This window comes from Prinia subflava, assembly GCF_021018805.1.
Source record: "Prinia subflava isolate CZ2003 ecotype Zambia chromosome W unlocalized genomic scaffold, Cam_Psub_1.2 scaffold_22_NEW, whole genome shotgun sequence".
Classification (NCBI taxonomy): Eukaryota; Metazoa; Chordata; class Aves; order Passeriformes; family Cisticolidae; genus Prinia; species Prinia subflava.
The window spans coordinates 4377971-4401706 of NW_026960606.1; the positions used below are offsets into that span (position 1 = coordinate 4377971).

Below are 23736 nucleotides of genomic sequence, written 5' to 3' on the forward strand. Positions count from 1 at the left end.
CTTTTCAGTAGTGCCTACAAGATGCACAGTGGAGAGACTACTATCACACACAAGGAAGAAAGCAACCACTTAAAACATAGATAACAAATGTCCAAAAGCAGAAAATAAACCCAACCTCAAGCACGTGTCTAGGCTTACCAGTGATGCTGATAATTCAATTGCATTCCTTTCTTCAAAAAAGCCAGTTTGCTTTTATCAGCACTGTTTCCTGGGTCATATGATCTTGTACAAACCTTCTTGCATATTTCTTGCTTTTTAAAAGTGAACTGTTAAAAAAAGCACACAAAAAAAGTCACTTCAATTTTGCTTCAAAGATCTTTTAGCGTTTTGGGATTTTTTTCAGGTAAAGTAGGGAGGATTTTTTAGCTATTTACCTCCTTACTGTAAGTTTCTAAAGGGTAAACCCAGAGGACTGAAAATTGAAAATTAGTAAAAAAGGTATTGCTTTTTCTTTTACCAGTTTGTTTTATTTCGATAATTTAATCATCTGCTAAAACAGACTTTCACTACACCCTTCTTGAATGTTTCATGTCAACTTTATCTGGTTTTCCCCATGATGACCAAGTTAGATAAAGTTGCCAAAAGGACAAGTTGGACAACATCTAAGCTTCAAGCACAGACATCACCTAATACAAACACACTCACATTTGCATCTCCAACTTCTAACTCGGTTAATATTTACTTGTTAGCAAGCTTAAAACATGACTGAAAATTCTGTTATCAAGGCCCAAATGCTAACCAGGAACAGCATTTCCTAATTACTGTAGTATGCAGCCATTTCAAACACCTGTTATAACACTTAATCTATTCAATATGTATCCAGTCCAAATGACCCATCATGCTACATATTTAAAAGCTTCTTGTGACCACTAGTCATAAGACTTAAAATTACATTAGCTCAGAGAATCAAGATTTCTAAGAGCAGTTCATATAAGGGAGCGGACATCGCCTGCTTAACAGACTAATGAAAAGATGCGATCAGGTCCCTTATGACTGAGCAGCAGCAGACCCAGAAACTGCTGCATCTTTTTCTCACAGGTGTTGCCCGGAACGCAATAATCAACCACACAGAGGCAGAGGTCTTCAGTGAAAGCTGCTCCCCACCGAGAAAAAGAGGGGTAGCTTGTTTATTTCTTTCCTTTTATAATTTTGTGGGTCTGGAAGCACATTGGCTCTTGGGGTTACTACCCCTTCACCCCACTGGCCATGCCAGCTGTCACCTAACATTGTTTTCAGGCTAGAAATATGTAAGCAAAGGACAGTGAACAAAAACAAGAAAGGTTGTTTATGTTCCAAAGCGTGAGAAAGTGAAAGACTGACTCTTAATATTGCAACAGTAGCTAAAGAACTGACTCTATCTTACAAGCAAGTAGAAAGCTTTAAAAAATCTCAGAAAAACCAGAGCAACACACAGGGATTTGGATTATCTAGCAATTATCACACACACATAGCACAGTTTTCAGCTTCACTGGGAAATCCAAGTCTGGAAACTGCATTTGAACACCACACAGCTCTCAAACACCAAGAGCCACTGTTTGACCACAACTCCTCCACTGCAAATAACTGCCCCAAGTTGATGGCACAGCTTTTTAGATATGCTACACTTGGTCATTGCTAATGCAGGGCATGATACAGAAAAATACCACATACCAAATCTGCAAAATATTTCCATACATTTATTTTACAGAAGGTTCCAAGTGATATGCATCAACACTGAAAAATTTGTTTTCAGACAACAGATGATAAGCATGTACAAGCAGAGAAAAGCTGCAAGTGAGCCATAACCTAATTTTCCCTTCCCACTCTGGAAGTTGCCCAATACTACAACCAAGTATACAAAACAGTTCCTGAACTATCACTTTATAGTCTCTAATGTTACATTTAATAAACAAATTATTTCAGATCATCTAACACACATCCAGCTATTAAATAACTACCTAAGATATAGTTTCTAGACTTCTCTACCACAGAGCAACAGGCAAGAAGGGTGATCACTGGCTCAGTTTCCTAATTATAATTAAGCAATCTAAGATGCCTTTGGGCTGGGAGGAGTATTATTGGGTTTTATTACATAAACTCCATAGTGCTTATATTAAAAAATACAAATAATCATCTAGTCATCAAATCTTCAGCTATGTCCATGGATTACAGCCATCAGAATGACGGCTATCAAATTTAAACAGGATCAACTTCAAGGGATAAAATAACCTTATATGGAGACGATGCTATTCTCTCCCCAAACAGCACTTGTCCAAGATTTTCTGATGGTCTTTTCTCTTCCTTATCTTGACAGAAGTCAAAACTGGAAAAGAGTAGCAAAGGTTCCCTTTTATTTTTAATTGACATATAACTGTAAATAGCAGCCTTAAACAAATTCTTAAATTATGTCCTTAACATAGTCGTTTTCTTGATTTTTTTACAGTTCAGCCACTGGTAGTAAAAAATCTGAGAGCCTTTGCGAAGAAAACTGGCATCTATTTTAATATCAATTTCAACCAATACATATTCCAGCATATCTTTAACAAAATGCATGATGCTTAGTCCACCCACCCTTTTCAAATGGCAATTTAAACAAACAATAGAATGTTTCACTTTGTGGGAAAAAGGGGACTGTGCTATGGACTTTTCATTTCTCTTGCAAAATGTTTCTGAAAAACTACACCCCTTTCTTAAAGGAATATTTACAAATAGCATTTAACATGAAACACATTTCAAAGGAAATTGCTTTCAGTATTACAGTGCCACACTGTCAAACACTATTCATCAATTCTTTTCTGTGGAATTGCATTTTATTGAAATGGTATGCTCTATGTCACCCCTGGAAAGTGTATGGTTTATCCCAAGTCTGTAACCTCCCCTGCAGTATTGTGTATCTCTAACCCCATTGGCCCGAGAATCTATCCGTGCCCACTTCGAATCTCCCTGTTAAGGGTGCAGAGGAAGAGGGCTTGCCCTCTTTGCCCTGGAGGCCTCTGGAGGCTCTGGTCCTCTCCCCTTCCCTCTCTCCCCCTCCTTCCCCCCCTCTCCCTCAGTGACCATGCTGTCTTCCTGGGGTTGGAGTCCAAATAAATCCTCATCTCATCAGCACCTCACCAGCTGTCTGGAGTCTCCTTGCCTGCCTGCATGCAAATACCAGCGAACATAGGGCCTGGAGGGCTCCCGGGGAACCCCCCCCCGGGGACCCCCCCAAACCCACTCTGCAACACTTTTCAACTACATACAGTCTGAAACTGCTGAATACGGGACAGTGTAACCATTCTGGCTTTTCATTAAACACAGGTAGCAGCAGGTTACGCTTAAAAACCCCAACATAACCGCAAACAAACCCATACTTATCTTCAGTACATAAGTACATTTCCTCAAACAGTGGTGAAACCAGGGTCTCTATATGGGGTTGGAATCGGAGCAAACGCAGATACAACCAGTGTGGTTAAAACATACGTTCTCCTCTTTATTCTCGAAATGGCTGGTTTTATACGGTGTCAGATAGTTTACAGTTGCAGGCACATTTCTATTGGCATTCAGCATGAGAAAGAATGCAAACAATCTTAGTTTAAGGCAGCGACCGTGTTTCTATCCTAACTGTCCTAGCTAAAGCATGCACACACCTTAACTTAATTGCTAACTGCGCCACAGGTTTATCTACTACTACACAGGCCCAAATCTGAGGCCTTGCAGGCCCAAATCTGAGGCCCAGTTTGGGATAGCTCAACCTTCATTCCATAACACATCCTGCTCTTGCTACAAATTCCCTCTTTTTTTCTTTTGAGCTATCCAAACTGGCTCTGTGGCACGGCTGGCTACTTTTTGCATACAGTGTTACAAGCAAAGCACAACTTGATTCACCCAGAAAAACCCCATGATCCCAGCCATTAAAAGCAAAAAGATAAAAGCACAGTACTCAGTCCCTGCCATTCATCCATACACAGGTTCTAAATATGAAGTCCCATAATCGTCTGCGGTCTCTTCTTCTTCTTCACTGCCTGGTGATGTATCACAACTGCAGGCTTCTCTGTTGCTGCTGGGATGGTTGCCATTGCCTCTTGTCAACGTAGCTGCAATCATGTGTCCCTGCTGCTCCATCGCATCTTGCATGGCTGCTGTGAATGCTGCTGTCTCATTGTCTTGTTCAGCTCTGGTAGCTTTTACTAGCATTTCATCGACCCCACAGCCTTGAGGAAGAGAAGCTAAAACAGTCCTGGTATGCGAGTTGGCATTCTCAAAGGCAAGGGAATGAAATAGATGTTCTTGCACTTCTGTAGGTAAATCTGGAGCATCTTTCAAAGCTGCAGATAAGCGATCGATGAAGTGGTTGTACGGCTCGATGGCCCCTTGTTTAATATTAGCATATGATGCAGGCTTGTTCTTGTCTGGCACTAGTAGCAAAGCTTTGTGGGCCAATGCCTGAGACAGCTGATGGATTTCAATCGGAAATGTCAGTTGCACATTGGTCGTTGCGTAAGGACCCCGCCCTATTAACATATCTGGCTGGATACCATAAAATGGGTCTCTTACTGTTTGGTGCTTATTTGCCTCTTCGGTGGCTAGACGTCTCCATTCTCTTACAAAAATAAGAAATTGCGAGGGCATCAATAGCAAAGTTGCAATGCTGGAACAGTCTGCTGGGCAAAGGAGATCGGCTGTAAAAATGTACTGTATGATGTTCTTGGCTGCCTCGGATCTAATTCCATGATTTATTACAGTTTGTTTGGCAGACTGTAAAACTTTCCACTCGTGTGGTTGCCATTTAGCTTGATTTTGCTCAATTAAAACTGGGCAAGCAATAGGATTTGCACCCGTAAAATCCCCGTCCAAAATTGTGTCTTTTAGAACACCAGCCCAGCGCTTTTGAATTGGGTCTGTTTGAGTGGCAGGCAGCGCCATCTGCTGGGCAGCAGGCGGCAATGCCTGCTTAGATTGCAGAGAAGGAAAAGCTGGCAAATTGTGTATTTTTTGTGGAGAAATCCTGGATGCTTCAATTGTTTGTTGCTCTAATTGGCTCTGGCGATTAGAAAGCTCAGCGAGTTTAGTTATTATTTGTTGTAATTCATCCAACCTCTGCATTTTTTCTGGTGGTTGAGGTGTGCAACGAACGTCGGGCTCAGAAACCTCTCCCTTGGAGTCGGATTCTGGCAGGGGCCACTGGGATGCCTGTGGGTGGGTGACAGGCTGCGCTGGTGCCAGCTGCGGAGGCGCAGGAACGTCAGACCAGACCGGGTCCGAGTTTCCAGAAGTAGCAATGGGGGCCGCCATGTTTGTTTTGGTCACATGTGCTGGTGACGTCAGGTCCCCTTCTGGTGAAAACAGAGCTGACACCGCCCCGCTCTCAGCACCGCCCCAAACTCCGCCTCCTTGCTGTGTCACTTGTGCCCGCCCCGCTCTGCCTTCAGCCCCGCCTTTGGCCCCGCCTACCTCCTCATCTTTCACCACGCCCCCTGAGCTCGGCGACTGGGGCGTTTCCTGTTTGCTCTCATTCTCTCCAGGAGCCGAGGACAGCACATCTGGTGATCGGCTCACATGGCCTGTTGCTGTATCCATTACTTCACGCAAAGAGGAACACACTGGAGCTGCATTCCCTCTTACGGGATGCGTGGAATTTATGCCAAAAAATCTTGCCACTTTAGATGGTTTTTTCAGCTCTTTTGGCTCGGAAAGACACACCCCCGAACCGGAGGGAGGGGGAGCTGCCTTTTCCAGGGCTAGGATGGCAGCCTGTGCTGCTCGGCATTCAGCAGCGAACATTTGCAAGGTATTTATCACTTTTTCCCAAATCACGCCTAACTCTGAAGCAAGCTTGGCTTCTTTTCCTTGCGAAATAACAGAATCCCATAATAATTCACCTATTTCCTTCCATTCTGCTTCACTAAAAAGAAGCAATGGCTGGTTTAACTTTCCTTTTTTCCGAGCCAATAGGGTTAACTGTTCTATATCAGTTTCTTTTATCTTTTCACCCCTTTTAGAGGCAATTGTTGCTAAGAGTTGCACTGCTGCGTGAAGATCTTTCTCCATACTTTTAATTCTTTTCTTTCACTCATGCCAGCAGCTTACCTCTTCCTTCCACTGCGTGTCGCTGTTCCCGTCCTGGCGAAGCAGATGAATCACGCTTTCCAACCCCAGCTCTGTAAGCTCAGCACTGTTCATGGGCCGTTCGAATATTCAGTCCGAATTTTGCACACCGAGCCAACCCAAGCAGCAGAGACTTTCATCGCATTCAAGCGAGATTCATATTTATACGAAAAATTAAAAAATCAAAATAAAATCCACATTCAAGTGTAATAAAATCAAATAAAATCTGCATTAAAGCAAAAATAAAAAGCAGAAGAGGGGTCTCGGTTCCAGGGCGCCAGAATGAAACCAGAGTCTCTATATGGGGTTGGAATCGGAGCAAACGCAGATACGACCAGTGTGGTTAAAACATACGTTCTCCTCTTTATTCTCGAAATGGCTGGTTTTATATGGTGTCAGATAGTTTACAGTTGCAGGTGCATTTCTATTGGCATTCAGCATGAGAAAGAATGCAAACAATCTTAGTTTAAGGCAGCGACCGTGTTTCTATCCTAACTGTCCTAGCTAAAGCATGCACACAACTTAATTTCCAACTGCGCCACAGGTTTATCTACTACTACACGGGCCCAAATCTGAGGCCTTGCAGGCCCAAATCTGAGGCCCAGTTTGGGATAGCTCAACCTTCATTCCATAACACATCCTGCTCTTGCTACACAGTGGTCCTAAATTCACTGGCTTCCATAAAGTTTAACAGAAATAGAGATGGGGAGATTTTTTAGCTAGTCTCTGGTCTTGCTTCTATTGCTGCACTGCCCGGGGAAAGAACTAAAACACCTGCATGTTATCTTTTCTGTGCCCAACAGCAAGACTGCAAATCATATTGCTTATCATTGCTTTGTAGGCCTATAAATATCTACAAAAGCAGATAGAAGTTTTCATATAAAAGAATCAAAATTAAACAAAACCAAAACCAACAAACCAAGAATTAGCTACAGAGCTTTGGCAAAAAAAGTAAACAGTGACTGGTCTCCAAGTTTCTTTCAATAACCAGGAAAAAAAAGGAACTCAAAGCATCTGATTGAAATAAAAGAGGAGCTTGACTCAGCCAATATATCAAGCAACAATCAATTTATTAATTCATTAGTTGAAATGATAAAGTGTGAGCAAAGCAGCGCGGCGCTGGGTACAGTGGAGTGGGGTCTCCCCTCCAGCTGCACACCGACTGCTAATTCTTGCTGGTATTTATTGAGCATGTTCATAAGCATTTCTCAGCAGTTTTTCTTCTGTCGTTTCCTCCTAGTTTCTATTTGTGAAGTCAGATTTCTATACCTTAGGGTTGAGAATAAGTCATATTTCTATACTCCAATGTGATCAGTTCCTATTTGTGACATCGAATTTCTATACCCCGGGGTTGTGAATCAAGTGATGGTGATGTTCATCTTCCCTTCTCAGAATCATACACCTAGGATGGTGATGTCTAGCTTCCCTTTCCAGGACTGTACCTTGGGATAAGCTTACTTCCCTCCTTTGTTTAGGTGATTACAAATCCTTCTATATTTTCTAAAGCTATAGTTCAAAACCTCTTATTACAAAGCAACTTAAAGCTTATAATACTTTTATTTTCAAAAGAAATTAATAATGCTTCCGCATTCTTCTATCCTACATGTTAAAAGCCTATAAAACTCATATTAACTAAAACCCTAAAACTTATATTGTGAAATCTTTAAAGCTTACATTATTCACTTATAAGAAAGCAAAAATATTTGTTCAAAAGCCTCTTTCCATGTCTCTTTCGGTTGTTTTTAAAGCTCATTTTTATAATTGTCCCATGGCCGCATTCCACACATTTCTCAGTTACAACTGCACGGGCCACCTTTATCTACCTGACACGAAATACAACCCCACATTTCACATGATGTCCTAGATTCGCCTAACAGAAAGAACTTTCAAATATGTCAAACAGTCAATACTACATCTTGTACTCAGCTCAAAAGAATGCACCCATCAGAAACCCTGCAGCCTTTTTTTTTTAACAATAACAGAGGACGGTCAGGTGGCACAGGTGTGGCCTTCATCCTTCCCACCCTCTTGTACTTCATTCCTGCCACTGAGTACTGGATTCATTCTTCCATCCCTACAGCCAAAATACTGACACCCTTACGGTAACAGAAAAGCCCCTTTCCAAATGCTTCTTGAAACCTGCTGGGATGTACTTACGCATCATATTCGTATGGCAGAACAGATTCAGCAGAGTCCAGCCTGTTCACGAAGAGCTCAATTAGTGACTGAAACAGGAAAGGAGGAGAAAAAGTATGAAAATACGGACTTCCAGAGACAAACATGTAGCTGGTATGAAACGCGTGGTTAACTGGCAAATGCTGCTACCCCATGGCGGAGTTACCCTTGGCTGCTGACAGGACCCGGCCGCGCCAGGAACAAGGAGCTAAGGGTCCTCCCAGCGCTGGTTGGAAAGTTCGGCGGGAAAAGGGAATACCAGCTGGGGGTGTCTGTCTTCCTGGAGCAAAGGCTGCTGCCCGCGGGAAGACACCCGCGAGCAGCGGGATTGGGAGTACCCCGCGGACCCCCCTCGCCGCGGGAGCCCCGAGCGGGGCAGGGCGAGGGGACGGCCCGCGCCGGGCCCGCCCGTACAGGCTCTCACCTTGCAGCTCTGAGTCTCCTCGCCCTCCTCACAGAAGCTGACGGGCGCTAATCCGGGCAGGTAGAAGGCAGCGCCGAGAGGCGCCACCAGCAAGAGTGCGGCAGCCAGCAGCCTCATCTTGCAGCCTAGACAGGCAAAGCCACCATGAGGCGCATCTGCAGCCCCGACAGCCCCGGGCAGCGCCTTGCGGAGGCAGCCCCAGGTCAGTCGGAGGCGGTCGCGTCACGGCCAGGTCGAGGCCACAGCGGCTGCGCGGTGAGGGGGAGAAGCGCCGGAGAGTGCCATCTTGGGGAAGGGCACTCTGAGGAACAGGCGGCGACATGACAAGGGGGAACGACTTCCCGCTGCCAGAGGGAGGAGTTAGATAGGATACTGGGGAGAAAGTCTTCCCTGGGAGCGTGTGGGGCCCTGGCGCAGGTTGCATAGAGAAGCTGTGGATGCCCTGTCACTGGAAGCGTTCAAGCCCAGACTGAACGGGGGTTGGAGCATTCTGGTCTAGGGGAAGGTGTCCCTGCCCGTGGCGGGCGAGGTGGGGGTGGTGAAATCAGGTGATCTTGAAGTTCCCTTCGAACCCAAACCATTCCAGGATTCTATGATACCAGAATCTCTTTTCAGGTTAATACCTCTGAGATCATCGAGTAACACAGGACCGAACACCACCATGTCAACCAGACCACAGCACTGGGTGCTACCTTCTGTCTTTCCTTAAACGCTCCCAAGGACAGTGATTCCACCACCTCCCTGGGCAGCTCATTCCAATGTCTAAGTACCCTTTGAAGGCCTTTTTAATAAATACCTACTTTATTCCTTTAACACTGTCTAGCCTCTGTTCCAGGTAGCCTCTCAAGGCATTGTGGATACTGACAATGGTCTGAATTTTAGGCATCAGGCAGCTGCAGTGCCTATGTGAAATCATTCACATAATACTTTCACACAGGCTTGAGAAAATGGCCTGGGAAAAATAAAGAAGGAACTATAACAATCCTTAGGAAGTGAGAAACCATCAGCAGGTGGTGTTTTTCCAACTTGTTTACTGGCAAAGATGTTTACAAAGAGGTGTAGGCTCTAACGACCAATCATATTCATTGTACCAAAGTACTGTATAAAAAGAGAACTTGGAAAATAAAGATTGCTCTCATTTTGCTCTACGCTGAGAGTCAGTGTCGTTATTCATGCAGTCCGTACTCAGTAGTGACAAGGCATCAATACAATTACAGCATTTATATTCAAATGCTGTTTCAAATGTCATTATGTTCATGCTAATCCTGCCTAACTACATGTACAGTATGTGTTAACAAAATGTTACTAAAATGAAGCCTGGAGTTATCAATGAAATATTTTACTCTTTTAATCAGAAGAGATAGAAAAAGAGGCTTTTGTTTGCATTTGCTTTTTTTTCAGTTGTGAGGCAATCAATAAATATACCGTGGGGTCAGAGAAGCACAGAGATTCTACCTTGATGGAGGCCATTTTTAGCATATTTCTTACAGGACTAACAATTTGCTTTAGTTTTCACTATCCATCCCAGGGAGGCTCTAAAGTTTAAATTCTTTTGTATTGAAACTAGAATTCGAAGCTTTTCTTCATAAGATAATTGTATGAATATCTGGTAATGCCATTCTGCAACTGCATTGATATCAAAGGCAGCGCCCTCCCACCTCCTTACAAAGGTCATCTTTCCCTTTTCCCCTTCACAGTAACAGCATCCAGAAACTCTGAGCATCCACACTGGTAAGGTGATATCTTCAAGTACATACTGGAGTTTAGAGTAGTGTTTGAGAGCTCCCCTCCTTTGTGTTCTCAACACATATATGAGCTAATCTGAGGCAATGTTGCCTTCTGCTTCACAAACAGCAGCTGAATATCAGTATCTGACAGACTGAAAAACTGAAGAGAAGGATAGAGCCTGATGTTCTCTTACCAGAATGTAGCAATTATGCAGCTGAGCAACTGTAATAGCACTGGGCAGTGGGGCAGTGCCCCTAAAGTCCATAGACTCTGTGGCACTTCCCAGAAATGAAGGTCTGGAGACCTGCAAGGGAGAACTTAAAACACTGTATGGTGATTGGACAGGGTGGCACTAAGAAAATAGGCCTTGATGACTGATTAATATAAATTTGGATAATTTACAGGGTCAAATAATGAAAATTTAGCCAAATTTTGCATGACCAGATTTCCTCCTAACTTTTCCGCTATCAGGTTTAGCCAGCCAAAGAAAATCACAGTTGAACTTTGAGTATAAATAATTAACAAATCGAGTTAGTTGAACAAAAATGGTAAAACTTTGTGCCATAAACAACACATTTAATTTTAAACCACACTTGTTTTGGTTTGCTGTTATTCTCCAAGGAAGGGGTGCTGCCATGCACATATATTAATCAAACTAATTTAAAATGCCTGCAAGGCTGTTTTAGTGAACTGAGTTAAGCTCCTGCACAAACTTCAAAGTTAAACTGATAGTATTGTGATTTTCCTTCCAAAGAACTGATAGATCTGCTGCTTCACAAAATCAGTTAGCATTGGAAGGGACCTCGGGGAGATCATCCAGTCCAATCCCCCTGACAAGACAGGGTCACGTGGAACAGGTGACACAGGAAGATCTCCAGAGAGGGAGACCCCATGACCTCACTGGGCAGCTGTTCCAGGGTTCTGCTACCCTCAACGCAAAATTCTCTCTCATTTTGCGGTGGAACTTTTTGTATTTTAGTTTATGACCATTGCTCCTCGTCCTGTCATTGGGCACCGCTGAAAAGACTAGCACCATTCCTTTGGCACCTGGCTTTGGGATATTTACATGCATTAGTGAGATCCCCTTTCATTCTTCTCTTCTTTAGACTGAACAGCCCCAGCTTCCATATCTCTCCTCGTAAGAGAGATGCTCCAGACATCTAATCTGAATGATGATTACTATCTCCAGTAGCTCCTTTCTCGTGCTGAGGAGCCCAGAACTGGACACAGCACTCCACTGGGGCCTCAATCCTTCGGGACGAGGCACAGCCGGCAAAGCTCTACCCCCGCTTTTCCCACGGCCCACTCCCCTTATTTTCCCGCCGCTCGCGGTCCCCGGCCCACTCCCCGCTCCTGGCAGGACGGGACTCTCCGGCTCCGCTGTCCCCCGGCCGCGGCTATAGCTTCGCGCCGGCCCCGGGGCCGCGGCGGGCCGCGGGCGCCCCCTACCGGACTCGGCGCTGCTGCCGCCGCCGCATCCGGGGCTCCGTCCGGCGGGTGACGTAAAGCTATAAAGGCCCGCAGCACCTTTGTTCGCCCCTATTGCGCAGTTGCAGATCGGCACGGGTGGAGGTGAATGCGGCTGCGGGTTGGGGCGCTGCGGGTGGCACCGCGGGGCGCTGCGGCGACCCGCGGCGACAGGTCCGCGGGGTGGGGGCCGCGTGGCGTGCCGCTCGCGGCGCAGTGGAGGCGCGGTGGAGCCGGGCCCGACCCGCAATCCCTCCCTGCCCGGCTCCGTCTAGGACGGCGGGACCCGTGCGGTCGCGGTGGGGTGAGGAGGGTCACGGCGGCGTGAGGTGTGGTGTCCGCCATTTTAGGTGTGGGGGTTCCTCAGCATCCCGGGGGAGGGCGAGGGGGGCACGGCTGGAGCGCCGCGCCGATGTGTCCGGACGGGGCTGAGTCGCGCGGTGAGTGAGCGCCGAGGAGACCGCCGGGCGCAGGGAGGGAGCGGAGCCGCTGCCAGAGGTGGCCGCCATTTTGCAGCGGTGCCTGAGCCTGCGGAGGGTCCGACGCCGTTCCCTGTGCCCCAGAACGTAGCTGAACCCAGGCCCCGTGCGGCCCGGCCCCGCCGCGGCTCCCCCGGAGGTACTTTGTCTGCGCTCCCGTGTGTGCTGGAGCTGGCGCGGGCCTTCCCGCCATCGCACTGGAGACAGGCGGGCAGCGCTTGTCCACAGGCGCCCGGCGGCCTGCCAGACATGGAGAGGTTTGGCTTTGTCTGCGGCTCTTGGGCTTTTTTCTTTTTTAACCCTCCCGCCCCCGCGGCTGTAGCTGTCATATTGCTGTGTAGAACTGCAGTGGTGGTCTGGTGTCTGTTCAGTCTCACATGTTGTATAGGCTCCATGTACTTTAAATAATACAAAGAATGAGCTTCATTTAGAAGTATTGACCAAAGGTGCTTTGAAGAGTTAATAATGTTGTATTACTACGACATATTAAGTAAATGACTTAAAACGTTCAGGATTTAAAGGGAAAGGTATGCTAGGATTGCCATCCAGGGCAAAAAGAACAACACTTCTGAAAGAGTTTTCACATTCACCAATGTGGCTTCATTTTAACAGTGCTTTGTTCCTCTATTTAAAGTTCTATTTAATATCTTTTAAGTACACTATAATGTGAAGAAGTAACTGTTATTACTACTTCCAGTTGCTTCCATTACAAAAAATTGTAATTACTTAATGTTTTTTATACCTCATATTTCTTACCTAACATCTTTCTGAAGAAAATTTGCTTGTACTTTTGAGGACAGAAGTAATTTATATACTGTGAAGTCTCTACTGCAGTTTGATGTTTTGTTAATAATGGCCTCATTCTTTTTAGTAGGTCATTTACAGAATCGAAATGGTTGAAGCAGATCGTCCTGGGAAGCTGTTCATTGGGGGCCTGAACACAGAGACTAACGAGAAAGCCCTTGAGGCTGTATTCGGCAAATATGGGCGCATTGTGGAGGGTAAAGAGAACTTTTCTTAAGATGATAATAGTAAAAACAAACAAGAACATAGCTGTGATGACTTTTTTTTTTGCGTTGATCATCTGAAATTATGGTGCTTACATGTCCTCTAAGAAGTTCTGAGCTTAAAAGGTTGAATAAAGGTTAGGTGTTCTTTACAGGGAATTACAGGGAAGGCTGATGTGACTTTGTTTCTACAGTCCTTTTGATGAAAGATCGGGAAACAAACAAGTCCAGAGGATTTGCATTCGTCACGTTTGAGAGTCCAGCAGATGCAAAAGATGCTGCCAGAGATATGAATGGAAAGGTAGGAATTAAGACCAATTATATGTTGCATTTGATACTGATCAGGACAATTAATCTTTGGGGTAAATCAACTGGTAATGAAAGTTGGAAAGAGAATGGATTAGAATATCACACAGACAAGTTGTAACTTGAATTTGACAAAATTTCTGTCTCCATGAAGCTGAAATCTGTTTCTCCTGTTCATAGATTTGATAATAGAAAATAAAGTGTAGCTGACAGTCAGCTACACTCTTTTCTTATTGTTCCTTAATCAGTGATGGAGGGCTTTTCAGTAATCAGCTCTTCATTCTTGCATGTTTCAATAATGATTTTTGGGTTGGATTTTTCTTTTTGATCATATTTGAATGCAGTACTGTGTAAATTACACTTCAGGGAAGTGACTTAACCTGAAAATTATTAATGGTTCCCTTAACATGGGTTGAATGACTTCCCTTGAGTGCTGGAACATTGATGAGCTTTCTGATATTCTGTTGATAATAGCTGACATTTGTGACTTGCATCACTGATCTGCTTGGTGTGTGTGAGAGGCATCTTCCCAGTTAACGTGCAATGGCTTTGCAGTTAGCTGGCAACCGAATTTGTTCATTTACACCCTAAAATGCAATGGTTTAGCTTTAGGAGAAATAAGAAGTGTAATGTTTTTAAAAATAAAAATGCTGGAATTTGCAGCACAAGTTCCAAGATAATACTAGGATAATTTGTCAAAGAATTATAGGCTGCTGTAATCTGAATCTATTGTGGCATGTGTTTGAAAAGGTAAAAGTAAGTCGGCAGCTTTTTGGTCAACAGCTGCTTATCTTCATAGAGGAGCTGTCTCTTCAAGCAGTGAAAGCCATCTTAGGTCACTTGAATTCCAGACTCTGGTTTTCCATGCATTATCTGAATGTTTGTGTTGAGGTCACACTGCACTGGCCTTGTAAGCAGTCTCTTGAGGCCATTCAAGTAAAGTGAAGAAACATCAAGTGATTGTGATTAATTGATACTTGGGATTTTGATATGTTTGTCTTGTTAATATAAGAAGTTGAAGTGAAAGAAAAAGTCAGTTATTGCAGTCAGTAAGTAAAGCAACTGTAGGAATAAGAAAATGAGCTTGGTGTAGTGTTCATGAACACAAATAGTAAAACCTCTTGTATTTGTGTTATAGCAGGCTATGTGTTATAGAAGGGTAGTGGGTTTTCTACTCCATGTACTGATGTTTCTGGGTGCTTCATGACAACCTTATCACAATTAGGGTTTCTTTAAAGACTTCCTTTTTAAACAAGCTAGTAGTTTTTTCAAGGCAGAGTGGCAAATTCAGATAATGTTCTTTCAATACCAGCCTAAACATCTGTCAAGGTGCTCCTTTTATTGAATTTTATTTCTTCACTGTCTAGTTTGCTGCAGTTCTGAAGACTTATTTACTGCTATGCTTAAATACTTTATTTTCTCTGAAATGGTCATTGAACCATACATAAGGTACTTTCAAGGACCAATAGGTAATGGTCAGACTGAAAGGAACTCAGTCACTAATCTGCATGTTTGTGGAGTGCAGCTTGCAAATCAAAATCCCTCTGAAAATAATCACCAGCTGTTCTACATCTTGAATGTTGTGGCATATGATTGGTCACTTTGGGAGAGTACTGCTTGGTAAAATAGCCACATGAGACTGTTTGTGGCTGAGGTTATGTCTACTTGTTCTGGAATGCACAATCTGCATTACTGTCAAGAAATGCTAGAAAGGACGGCTTTGTGGATCATCGTTCTCATAGGTTTGTCTTCACTATAAATCTAGAAGTACCTTCATCTGCTTTGAAATTAGAACAGGAAGTAGTGTATGAAAAGAACATTCTCAAATGGGATTTGGCCTAGAATGTCCTCTGGTCCAATTTGTTTTGACCACAGATATGAAAACTATTCATGAGGTGGTCTCTCAGTCTCATCTTCAGAAAGCCTTCTGGACAACAGGTACTGCTTGTATTCCAAAAAGACTCTGCATTCAAGGTCTGAGGAAGAGTGGTGTTTGAGGCCTGGTGTGAGAAGAGGTAATTGTCATAAATCACAACTTGAAGGTTTCTTTGTCCATTTGGAAAAGATGGATTGGAGCATTCTCGAGATTTTGATGCACTTGAGAAACAGCAGCAGAAGCACTGTGCAGACTGCAGTTCAAGCAGTCTGTAAAGGAGTTAGGTGATCTGTCTGGCTGGGGGAAGAGTTCTGCATTGCCTGTCTGTTGCTCATTCTGTCATCCCAAAGGAATTTGAAGTTGTAGCCAGTAGAAGAGGCTGACTCCAATAGATTCTGCAAGAATGAATTTGCATTTGATTTTTTTTATTTTGCAAATGTTTATGAAAATATATCCAGACTTTTGCTTGCTTGTTGAAGATAAGTTTGTCCTGCAGAAAGAGATCAGGAGAGAATTATTTTAGAGTTGGGATGGAGATTTCTCACTTCAATTAGTTTGTCTACTAAATTGAATCAATGCTATCATATCTGAGCAGTGCAAAAGAAATGCAGAAGTACTTTGTAGCAGCTTACCAGCCTTCCTAAAGAAGAATCTTAATTCATGGCAGTCAAGTCTACATCCCGATGCCACAAAATGCACATGCTTACCTGGACATAAATGTGGATACTCCCAGGTCTGTAGTGGTTGTTTGGTGCAGTGGGCTGTTCTCATGATATTCTGATTCTTCGTCTTTAAGATGAAATGGATAATTAAAGAGAGGATATGACCTTAGGCAAAAGATCAGGACAAACTAAAGATTTAATTACAGTGTAGACCTGCCAAGCCAGCTGGTCTGTGTTAAGAAGATGGAAGCAGATGCTACAATCTCTATGGTGTAAACTGTACTCAGCACTACAGGTTGTCTTACTCTAATTGACAGAAAGTGCTTCCTGTTCTTTGTGAAGAAGTGATACAATGTACAGAACCTTGGCCTCTTAAGAAATGGATCTTCATTTCTTGGATATATGTGGCAAAAGGAAATTCACTTAATGTGCCATCAAGGAATGTGGAGAAATGGAGTCATTGCAGCATCAACAGTGAAGTGATCCATTGAAGAGGAAAGCCCTGTGTGGTGTTAGGACCAGCTTCATGCAAGTTATTGTAAGAGTTTCTTTGAAATACTTGATTTCTTGCCCTGCTCCCATAATAACATAAATTTCATTCATCTTTTTTGTTGAAATGTGGAAGTTTGCAGGATAGTTCTCTAATTGTGTTTGGTTAAAGTTCCCTGGCTCACTTTACAAATCTGTACTGATTATTCATTCCACACATAGGAGACTTTGATTGCCAAACTATTACTGTCTTAAATTACTTGTAGTTTAAATTATTTCCATGCTTTTTAGCACCAGAGTAACTTTACTTTCTGATGCTCATTTCATATTAAAAATTCTATAAAACACTGAATCAAGGTTATAAAAACAAACTAATGAATGTTCATGTTGACAGCTCATGCTCTGAGCTCATTGAAAAAACTTCCTTATTCTGAGATGGGTTGTGTGACATGTTTGGTGAGATAAGAGCTTTCTTAGAGCTAAGAAACCATAAAATGTCCCCTCTGCTTTGAAATAGGACTAACTTTGACAAATATTTTCTGGTTAGCAAAAAAAATGTTCTTGTACCTAGTGAAAGGTCTTTCTGGACCTACGAATAGCTTTTTAAGACTGCTTGTGTAAAGCAATCTGCAAAGAAACTATCTTTTGTCAAGGTAAGATGCATAAGTGCAAGGCAGAAGAAAATAGGAGGAGAAATTACAAGGAAAACTGTACCTCCTGCATAACAGAAATGAAAACTTAAACCTAGCATCCAGGTTTTGAGAACCCATGCTAGCAGAAGGGGACAGTGTTTGCTTTCTAAACTTAAAAAAAATCTGTCAAGAATCTGCCATGAAATTGAGGACAGCAGTGGCTATAGCAAAGCTTAAGACTTCAAGCCCACTCTTCCTGCTTGAGAAGAATGAAACCAAAAGATTATTATGATGGCAAATTGATATGATGGAAACTGAGAAATTCTAGTCATTAGAGTGACTAATGTTCACTGCTGGGATGTTTCAGTTTGTCATACCAAAAGGCTTCTTGAGAAACCTTCCATAAGTAAAATATTTCATGATGTCAAAGCAAAGACCAATATGATTTTGTTGGTATTTTTTTTCCCTCACAAGAGATCAATTTGGACCTTTACACACAGGTTTTCAAACAATTACTACAACTGTATGAGGTGGCAAAATACATGCACTACTACAGAGAATTTTCAGAGAGCTAGATTTTTAAAGTGAACAAAAAATATTCAGTACTCCAATAAAATACTATTAGTGGTGCAGATTAAGACATTACTAGCAGTCATTTGTGTTCATTTATTGCAGCAAAGTGCAATGAACAACACTTTCTGCCTGAGAATTAATTAGTTGTCATAGCAGAGTTAAAAATTAACTGCTAAAAAAGGCAAATAAACTATGTTTGCCAGGATAGGCGTGCAGTAACCTAACTTTAGCAGAGCCTGTGATCTTGGTTCTGCTATAATGTCCAAATGGGATGTCTAAAGATCATACAAAAATTTGATTAACTAGGTTAAATTACTCAACATGTTACTCTGCTCATGTTTAAAGTATATTAGTTGGCTGCAGAGTTCCTGCTATTGCAGGTCTATATTCCAGAAAAAGATTCTACTTTCTTCATAGTACAGAAAAAATACAACCACGCAACAGAACCCACAAATAAAAAAAACTCAACCACAAAACACCCCTTCCCTGTGGAAAAGCAAGTAATAGAGTAAATTGTGACAGTCACCTTGATTGAAAACCCAGCTTGAAACACTAGAAAAAAGGTGTGAATTGTCATACTCAGTCTGCTGTGTAGATGCGGAAATAACTTCTAAATACTTCAGCGATCACCGTTTTATCAGGATGTCAAGAAAATGTGCTAAATGGCCTCCCCATTGCCAGAAATCCCGACTGAAGCTAAGTTACTTTCAGCTTAATCTTGTAACTACAGGTGTGCTCCTAGTACGGTGCAAAAGTATGTGGCAATTGAAAGTTAACTGTAGATCATATATCATGTTTCATTTACAGAATAAATGATGTGGGGCTGCTGTAATCATTGGACACTTGTGTTTTCACTGAAAGTCCTTTCTAATGCTGCTCTGTGGTTTTTTTGCCATCAATACCACAAGAATGAAATACTGTAGAAATTGAAATTAGGCCCAACATGCTGCTGAGTACTTGGGGACTAATACTGAAGACTGAAATCAGTTCTAGAGTTGCTCTAACTTATAAAATGGAAGCCCTATAATAGTGAAGCAAGAGGGGCTTGATTTAAGAAATACAAACATGACTGAGCAGTAAGTAAAGCAGCTTCTTCTTTAGTCATTAGATGGGAAGGCAATTAAAGTGGAACAAGCAACCAAGCCATCCTTTGAAAGTGGTGGTAGGCGTGGGCCACCACCCCCTCCCCGAAGCAGAGGTCCTCCCAGGGGCCTTAGAGGCGCAAGAGGCGGAAGTGGCGCAAGAGGACCACCTTCAAGAGGGAGTCACTTGGGTATGTATTGACCTCTCTCATTATACACTTCGACAACACAAGACTATCCCATTGGAAGATGACAATAATCCTACTGGAAAAAAAAAGTCAAACACCTGAATAGTGCACTCCTTGTTCTTTATTAAAATTATGAAATACGATCTCAGCAGTTTAGTCAAATTTTTGATTAGGCAAGTACACCTTAAGAAAAGGCTTTCAAATGTGAAGATTCCTTTCTACAACTAATGCTCCACTTGACTTTTGCCTATGAAAGAAAAGCAAAACTCCTGCCATGCACATGAGAAAGGATGCTTTCTGGTATTGAAGTTGAAAAAGGGATTCTCTACCACCAGGGAAAGGGAACTGCCTTCCATTCTTAATAGCAAGAGGTCTAAACTGAGAAAATTGTAGGGCTGATCCTTCCAGATCAGAGTGAGAGTTAGGGCAGCTAAACCTTTTTGTTAAATTGAAGCTTTCTAAAGTGTAAGGATAGTACATTACTTGATACAGGATATTCATTAAGATACAGTTATTTATTCAGACTATTCAGTATCAAAACAAAACTCACTTGAAAGAACTAGCAAGCAGAACCTGAGGTGTAACAGTAAAAGCTGTAATGCAGAAAAAAAAACCCTGGAAATAGTGAAACTCCTGTCTTGAAGAGTCTGTATAGTAGGTTCTGCAGACTCAGTAGTCCCTCTGTTCCCTCTCTGTAGGTTCTTCTCTAGTACATCTTCCCAGGTGGCTCTTGTCTTCTGAGAACAATAACTTGTTAAGCATTTAAGCTGTGACTGATTATATATATCATGTGTCCTTTTCCCTTGTGTCACACCCTGTAGCTTTTGGATAAGTTCTAAAAGACAATTCTTGACAGGAATTTAGGCTGTGGAAAGTTTGGCTCTCAATTCTGCCTGTAGCATTTAATAGTGACTAGAAGACAAGAGAAAGCTTTGAGGTCTAGTTTTAGAGGTTTACTGTTGATCATGTAGTGGTAATAATGGCACCTTTAGGTTGTTGTAGTTCAGGCTTTAAGATAATGCAGGTGTGTATCACAGAAATAATAATTGGTTAATGGCTTATCATTCTAGGGTCTTCTCGAGGGCCACTTCCCATGAAGAGAGGTCCACCTCCACGAAGTGGAGGCCCTCCACCTAAAAGATCTGCACCTTCAGGACCAGTGCGTAGCAGTAGTATGGGAGGAAGAGGTAAGGACTTCCTGACTAAATTAATTCCTCGGCCAGCTGTAGCACCTTAGTCTTCCCTTAGGAACTGGTGCAAGTCATTGATTCTAACTTCAGTCTGCTGTGGGATAGTGTATTGTTTTTCTAATCTTTGGTTCCTTTCATACCAATATAATTTCATAGCTGTTGGGAACAATTTGGTGCAATTTGATTGTTTCTTTTAGTGCTGCTTTAAAACTCTACAAGCAGAAATGTAAAGTATTCTAAATGTAGGCTCCAGAGATACTACTAAATTGTTTTAAACTGTTTACTAGCACTTGCCTTGAGGGTTCTGCATGGCTAAATGCTAATTAAATGGACTGTTTCTCTGAAGCTCCTGTGTCACGTGGAAGAGACAGTTACGGGGGTCCTCCGCGCAGAGAGCCAATGCCATCACGGAGAGATGTCTACATGTCTCCAAGAGACGATGGCTATAGCACTAAAGATGGGTAAATTCTTACACTGTTTTATTTTAGTGAAATGTTTTTTATTTGGAGAAGGATCTTGATTTCAGACCTTCTGTGGTAGGATGTATGGCTAACATCTCAGTTTTTGTTCTTTGTAGTTATTCAAGCAGAGATTATCCCAGTTCCAGGGATACCCGGGACTATGCACCACCTCCCCGAGACTATGCATATCGTGATTATGGTCATTCCAGTTCACGTGATGAATACCCCTCCAGGGGATATAGGTACCTACGGTTGGAGTTTTCTCCCTGTCACTTTATTTTTGCTGTGATGTTAGTGATTTGTACTAAGTCTTAGTAGTCTTTCCTCCTATAGTGATCGTGATGGATACGGTGGTGGACGTGACAGAGACTACTCGGATCATCCAAGTGGAGGCTCCTACAGAGATTCATATGAGAGTTACGGTGAGAATCCATTTTGAGGATCATATAGATGTACAGGTGTCATAAAATCTGACTTTGACTAGGTTGCTTGTGGTTTAGGGGGAAATGGCACACTTTTTTTCCCCTACAGTGAAAGTGCAGTAGTTGGTTGTCATTTGATCATCTTGTTAAATAAGCTATAAGCTGAAGAAGCAAATTCTACAGTTCAGAATGACAGCTGTCTCTGGAAAATATGGCTGAGTTTCTTCTTTAAAATAACAAGCTGATCTGGAATACCCAGTTAAAGAGCCTGCCTGAATAAACAAACACCATCTTCATTCCTTCAGAGTCTTTAAATCCACTCACTGCCTGATACACAATCCCCACTTAAAATACTATTATTGTGACAGATTATATTAAGATCATCTCAATACATATAAAAGAGTAGCAGTAAACATTTTAATACAGCAATTCTGTAAATTCAGATTTGAATTTGTTCTATAACTTATGGTGTTGCCATATTACCTGACCATTGACCCTGCAGGTAACTCACGTAGTGCTCCACCTGCTCGAGGGCCCCTGCCATCATATGGTGGAAGCAGTCGCTATGATGATTACGGCAGCACACGAGATGGATATGGAAGCCGAGAAAGTTACTCAAGCAGCAGAAGTGATGTCTACTCAAGTGGCCGTGATCGTGTTGGAAGACAAGACAGGAGTCTTCCCCCATCCATGGAAAGGGGCTATCCACCTCCTCGGGATTCTTACAGTAGTTCAAGCCGTGGGGCACCCAGAGGTGGTGGCCGTGGTGGAAGCAGATCCGATAGAGGTGGAGGCAGAAGCAGATATTAAAAACACGCTTAAACTTTTTGGACCAAGACAGATTATTTCTCAAATGTGGAAGCTGTTCTATCTTTACTACCAGAGGACTACTAAAAGGAAAAATTGTTTTTAACCTTTTTTTATTGTTGCCTGTTAAGTTTTCCCCTCCATGACTTTTATGCTTTTGTGAGGAAAAGTTGAAACAATGTTTAATATCATTTCAAAGTTGTTAACATTTCTTTCAGAAAGCAGATGTTAAATGTATGAGCTTGAGCTGTGTACTAGTGTTGTAGTTTTCAAAGTAAAGTTTCCCTGAAATGCCACACTTCCATCTGATTTTCGTCATGAATGGAACAAGCTGTTCTTAAGATCTTCTGCACAACATCCAACCATCTAACATGGAGATGGATTGTTCTACATGTTCAGCATCTCATTCTGAAAGTATTGCTTGTGATTTGGAGGGTGGTGGGGATGATTCCACATAAAGCTCAGTTGTGCCTAGAATTTGAAGTCATGGTATTACCAGTACAAAATGCCTTCAGATCCTTGTTTAAAGAAAAATGGAGGATTTTATTCACTTAAGCCGAAAAAGCAAGTGGATAATTCTGCCTTCCTACTGTTTCATGGAGAATTTAAAAAGATCTCCCCTGCCAAAAAAGCGTGTTTATGTAAGTCAGCTACAAAATACTGTTAAAAAAACAAGAAACCACAAACCATTGAGCAATTCCATCAAAGAAGCTGCAAAACAATGCTTACTCATACTGTTTCAAATTTTTGCAACTCTGTAGTGTTTCACTTTTAAAGGAACATCTTTGATTCCAAAGGAGAAAATAAGATAATCCAAGAAGTCTTTCTCTCCAACTTCTCAAAGGCTTATGGCTTCCTAAAATAAGTGAATCTTTAAGCATTCCACAGCTGATTAAGAGCATCAAATGCCTGTGAAACAGCAAAGATGGTAAGCAAAGCAAACTAGTTTTTCAGTCTAAGTCAAAATTAAAACAAGTTACCGTCTTCTAGTACAGTAAGACAAAGCTGCATGTCATGGCAATGGAAGTGCTGTCTAGATTTAAGAAAAAAAAGGAAAATAAATTCCCCAATACATTAGAAATTCTCCAAATTCAACAATTCATGGACAAAAGCATGTATGGCAGGAACCAGTTTTGAAACTAAAGCTGTAATGCAGCTCACTGTAGACAGAATATTGCCATGTAGGCTGGGGGGAGTAGGTATTTTCTGACCAGTATCTCTCAGTGAAGATGCTCAAAGAGGCTGCATATACAGCATATTAACAAAATTAGAGCCTTGTGAAATCAGGAATTGGTTTAGATTGACAAGTATCAGCTCAACTATTGGGAGTTGGAAGCAAGAAATGCAAACTTGACGTTTAGTTGGATGCCTAACTATTTTGAACACTGCATTGTAGGGATACCCAGTAGATGTGGCAGAGCCTGTGGGAAGTTATAACTTGGGTAAAGCCATGAAGTTCAAAAGATACTCTTGAATATAGTAAACATGAAGACCTCCAACCAAAAAAAAAAACAAACAAAAACAAAACAAAAAACCCACAAACCCAAACCCTTTGTACTACTGTTTAGTCCTCAGTAAATTTTGTCGTTCAACTTAGGGATTTAACATGGCAGTGCACCATTGAAAAGAATGAGAGTCCATAAGCCATGCAACCTTTTCTCTAAGCCATTCCAGTCCCTTCTAAGGCAGTGAATCCTCCACC

At 42.3% G+C, this 23736-nt stretch overlaps 3 protein-coding genes and 1 non-coding gene across 13 annotated transcripts in view; 3 read left to right on the top strand and 1 right to left on the bottom strand.

Moving 5' to 3' along the window:
• The window catches only part of LOC134564872 (transmembrane 9 superfamily member 2-like), a 43698-nt gene extending 34466 nt beyond the window's left edge, over positions 1-9232 (bottom strand). For 3 of the 4 annotated variants that reach the window (XM_063424145.1, XM_063424143.1, XM_063424144.1), the window contains exons 1-4: positions 8666-9232; positions 8224-8291; positions 2209-2302; positions 139-266 (exon numbers count right to left, since the gene is read on the bottom strand). In XM_063424145.1, coding sequence (XP_063280215.1) covers positions 139-266; positions 2209-2302; positions 8224-8291; positions 8666-8782 — 407 coding nt within the window. In that variant the 5' untranslated portion in view covers positions 8783-9232. The remainder of the gene's footprint in view (positions 1-138; positions 267-2208; positions 2303-8223; positions 8292-8665) is intronic. The other variant, XM_063424146.1, reaches the window with a different exon arrangement.
• Positions 9233-11827: 2595 nt separating this feature from the next.
• Positions 11828-22332, top strand: LOC134564918 (RNA-binding motif protein, X chromosome-like). Of its 7 annotated transcripts, none has more exons than XM_063424207.1 (9): positions 11828-11965; positions 13214-13340; positions 13541-13647; positions 18986-19157; positions 20225-20341; positions 20691-20805; positions 20922-21047; positions 21124-21227; positions 21730-22332. In XM_063424207.1, the coding sequence occupies exons 2-9, from the start codon at positions 13232-13234 to the stop codon at positions 22035-22037; spliced, it is 1158 nt and encodes a 385-aa protein (XP_063280277.1). In that variant the 5' UTR covers positions 11828-11965; positions 13214-13231; the 3' UTR covers positions 22038-22332. The 7 variants fall into 7 exon arrangements, with proteins under 7 accessions (XP_063280277.1, XP_063280283.1, XP_063280278.1 ...); XM_063424213.1 differs by having other exon boundaries at positions 21139-21227; XM_063424208.1 differs by having other exon boundaries at positions 11835-11965; positions 13211-13340.
• LOC134564930 (small nucleolar RNA SNORD61) lies at positions 13392-13467 on the top strand. Its single transcript, XR_010083712.1, has one exon. It is a non-coding gene; the product is annotated as a small nucleolar RNA SNORD61 (small nucleolar RNA).
• A 153-nt stretch (positions 22333-22485) lies between the features above and the next one.
• The window catches only part of LOC134564917 (rho guanine nucleotide exchange factor 6-like), a 51315-nt gene continuing 50064 nt past the window's right edge, over positions 22486-23736 (top strand). Inside the window, exon 1 of the mRNA XM_063424206.1 lies at positions 22486-22962. The gene's annotated coding sequence lies outside the window, so the exon portion shown is untranslated. The remainder of the gene's footprint in view (positions 22963-23736) is intronic.

Excerpts from the sequence above, each read along its gene's own strand:
- LOC134564918 (XM_063424207.1), top strand. The coding sequence starts at position 13,232 with ATGGTTGAAGCAGATCGTCCTGGGAAGCTGTTCATTGGGGGCCTGAAC. Across the intron at positions 19,158-20,224 it reads TTCAAGAGGGAGTCACTTGG|GGTCTTCTCGAGGGCCACTT; the intron begins GTATGTATTGAC and ends TTATCATTCTAG. Across the intron at positions 20,806-20,921 it reads GGCTATAGCACTAAAGATGG|TTATTCAAGCAGAGATTATC; the intron begins GTAAATTCTTAC and ends TGTTCTTTGTAG.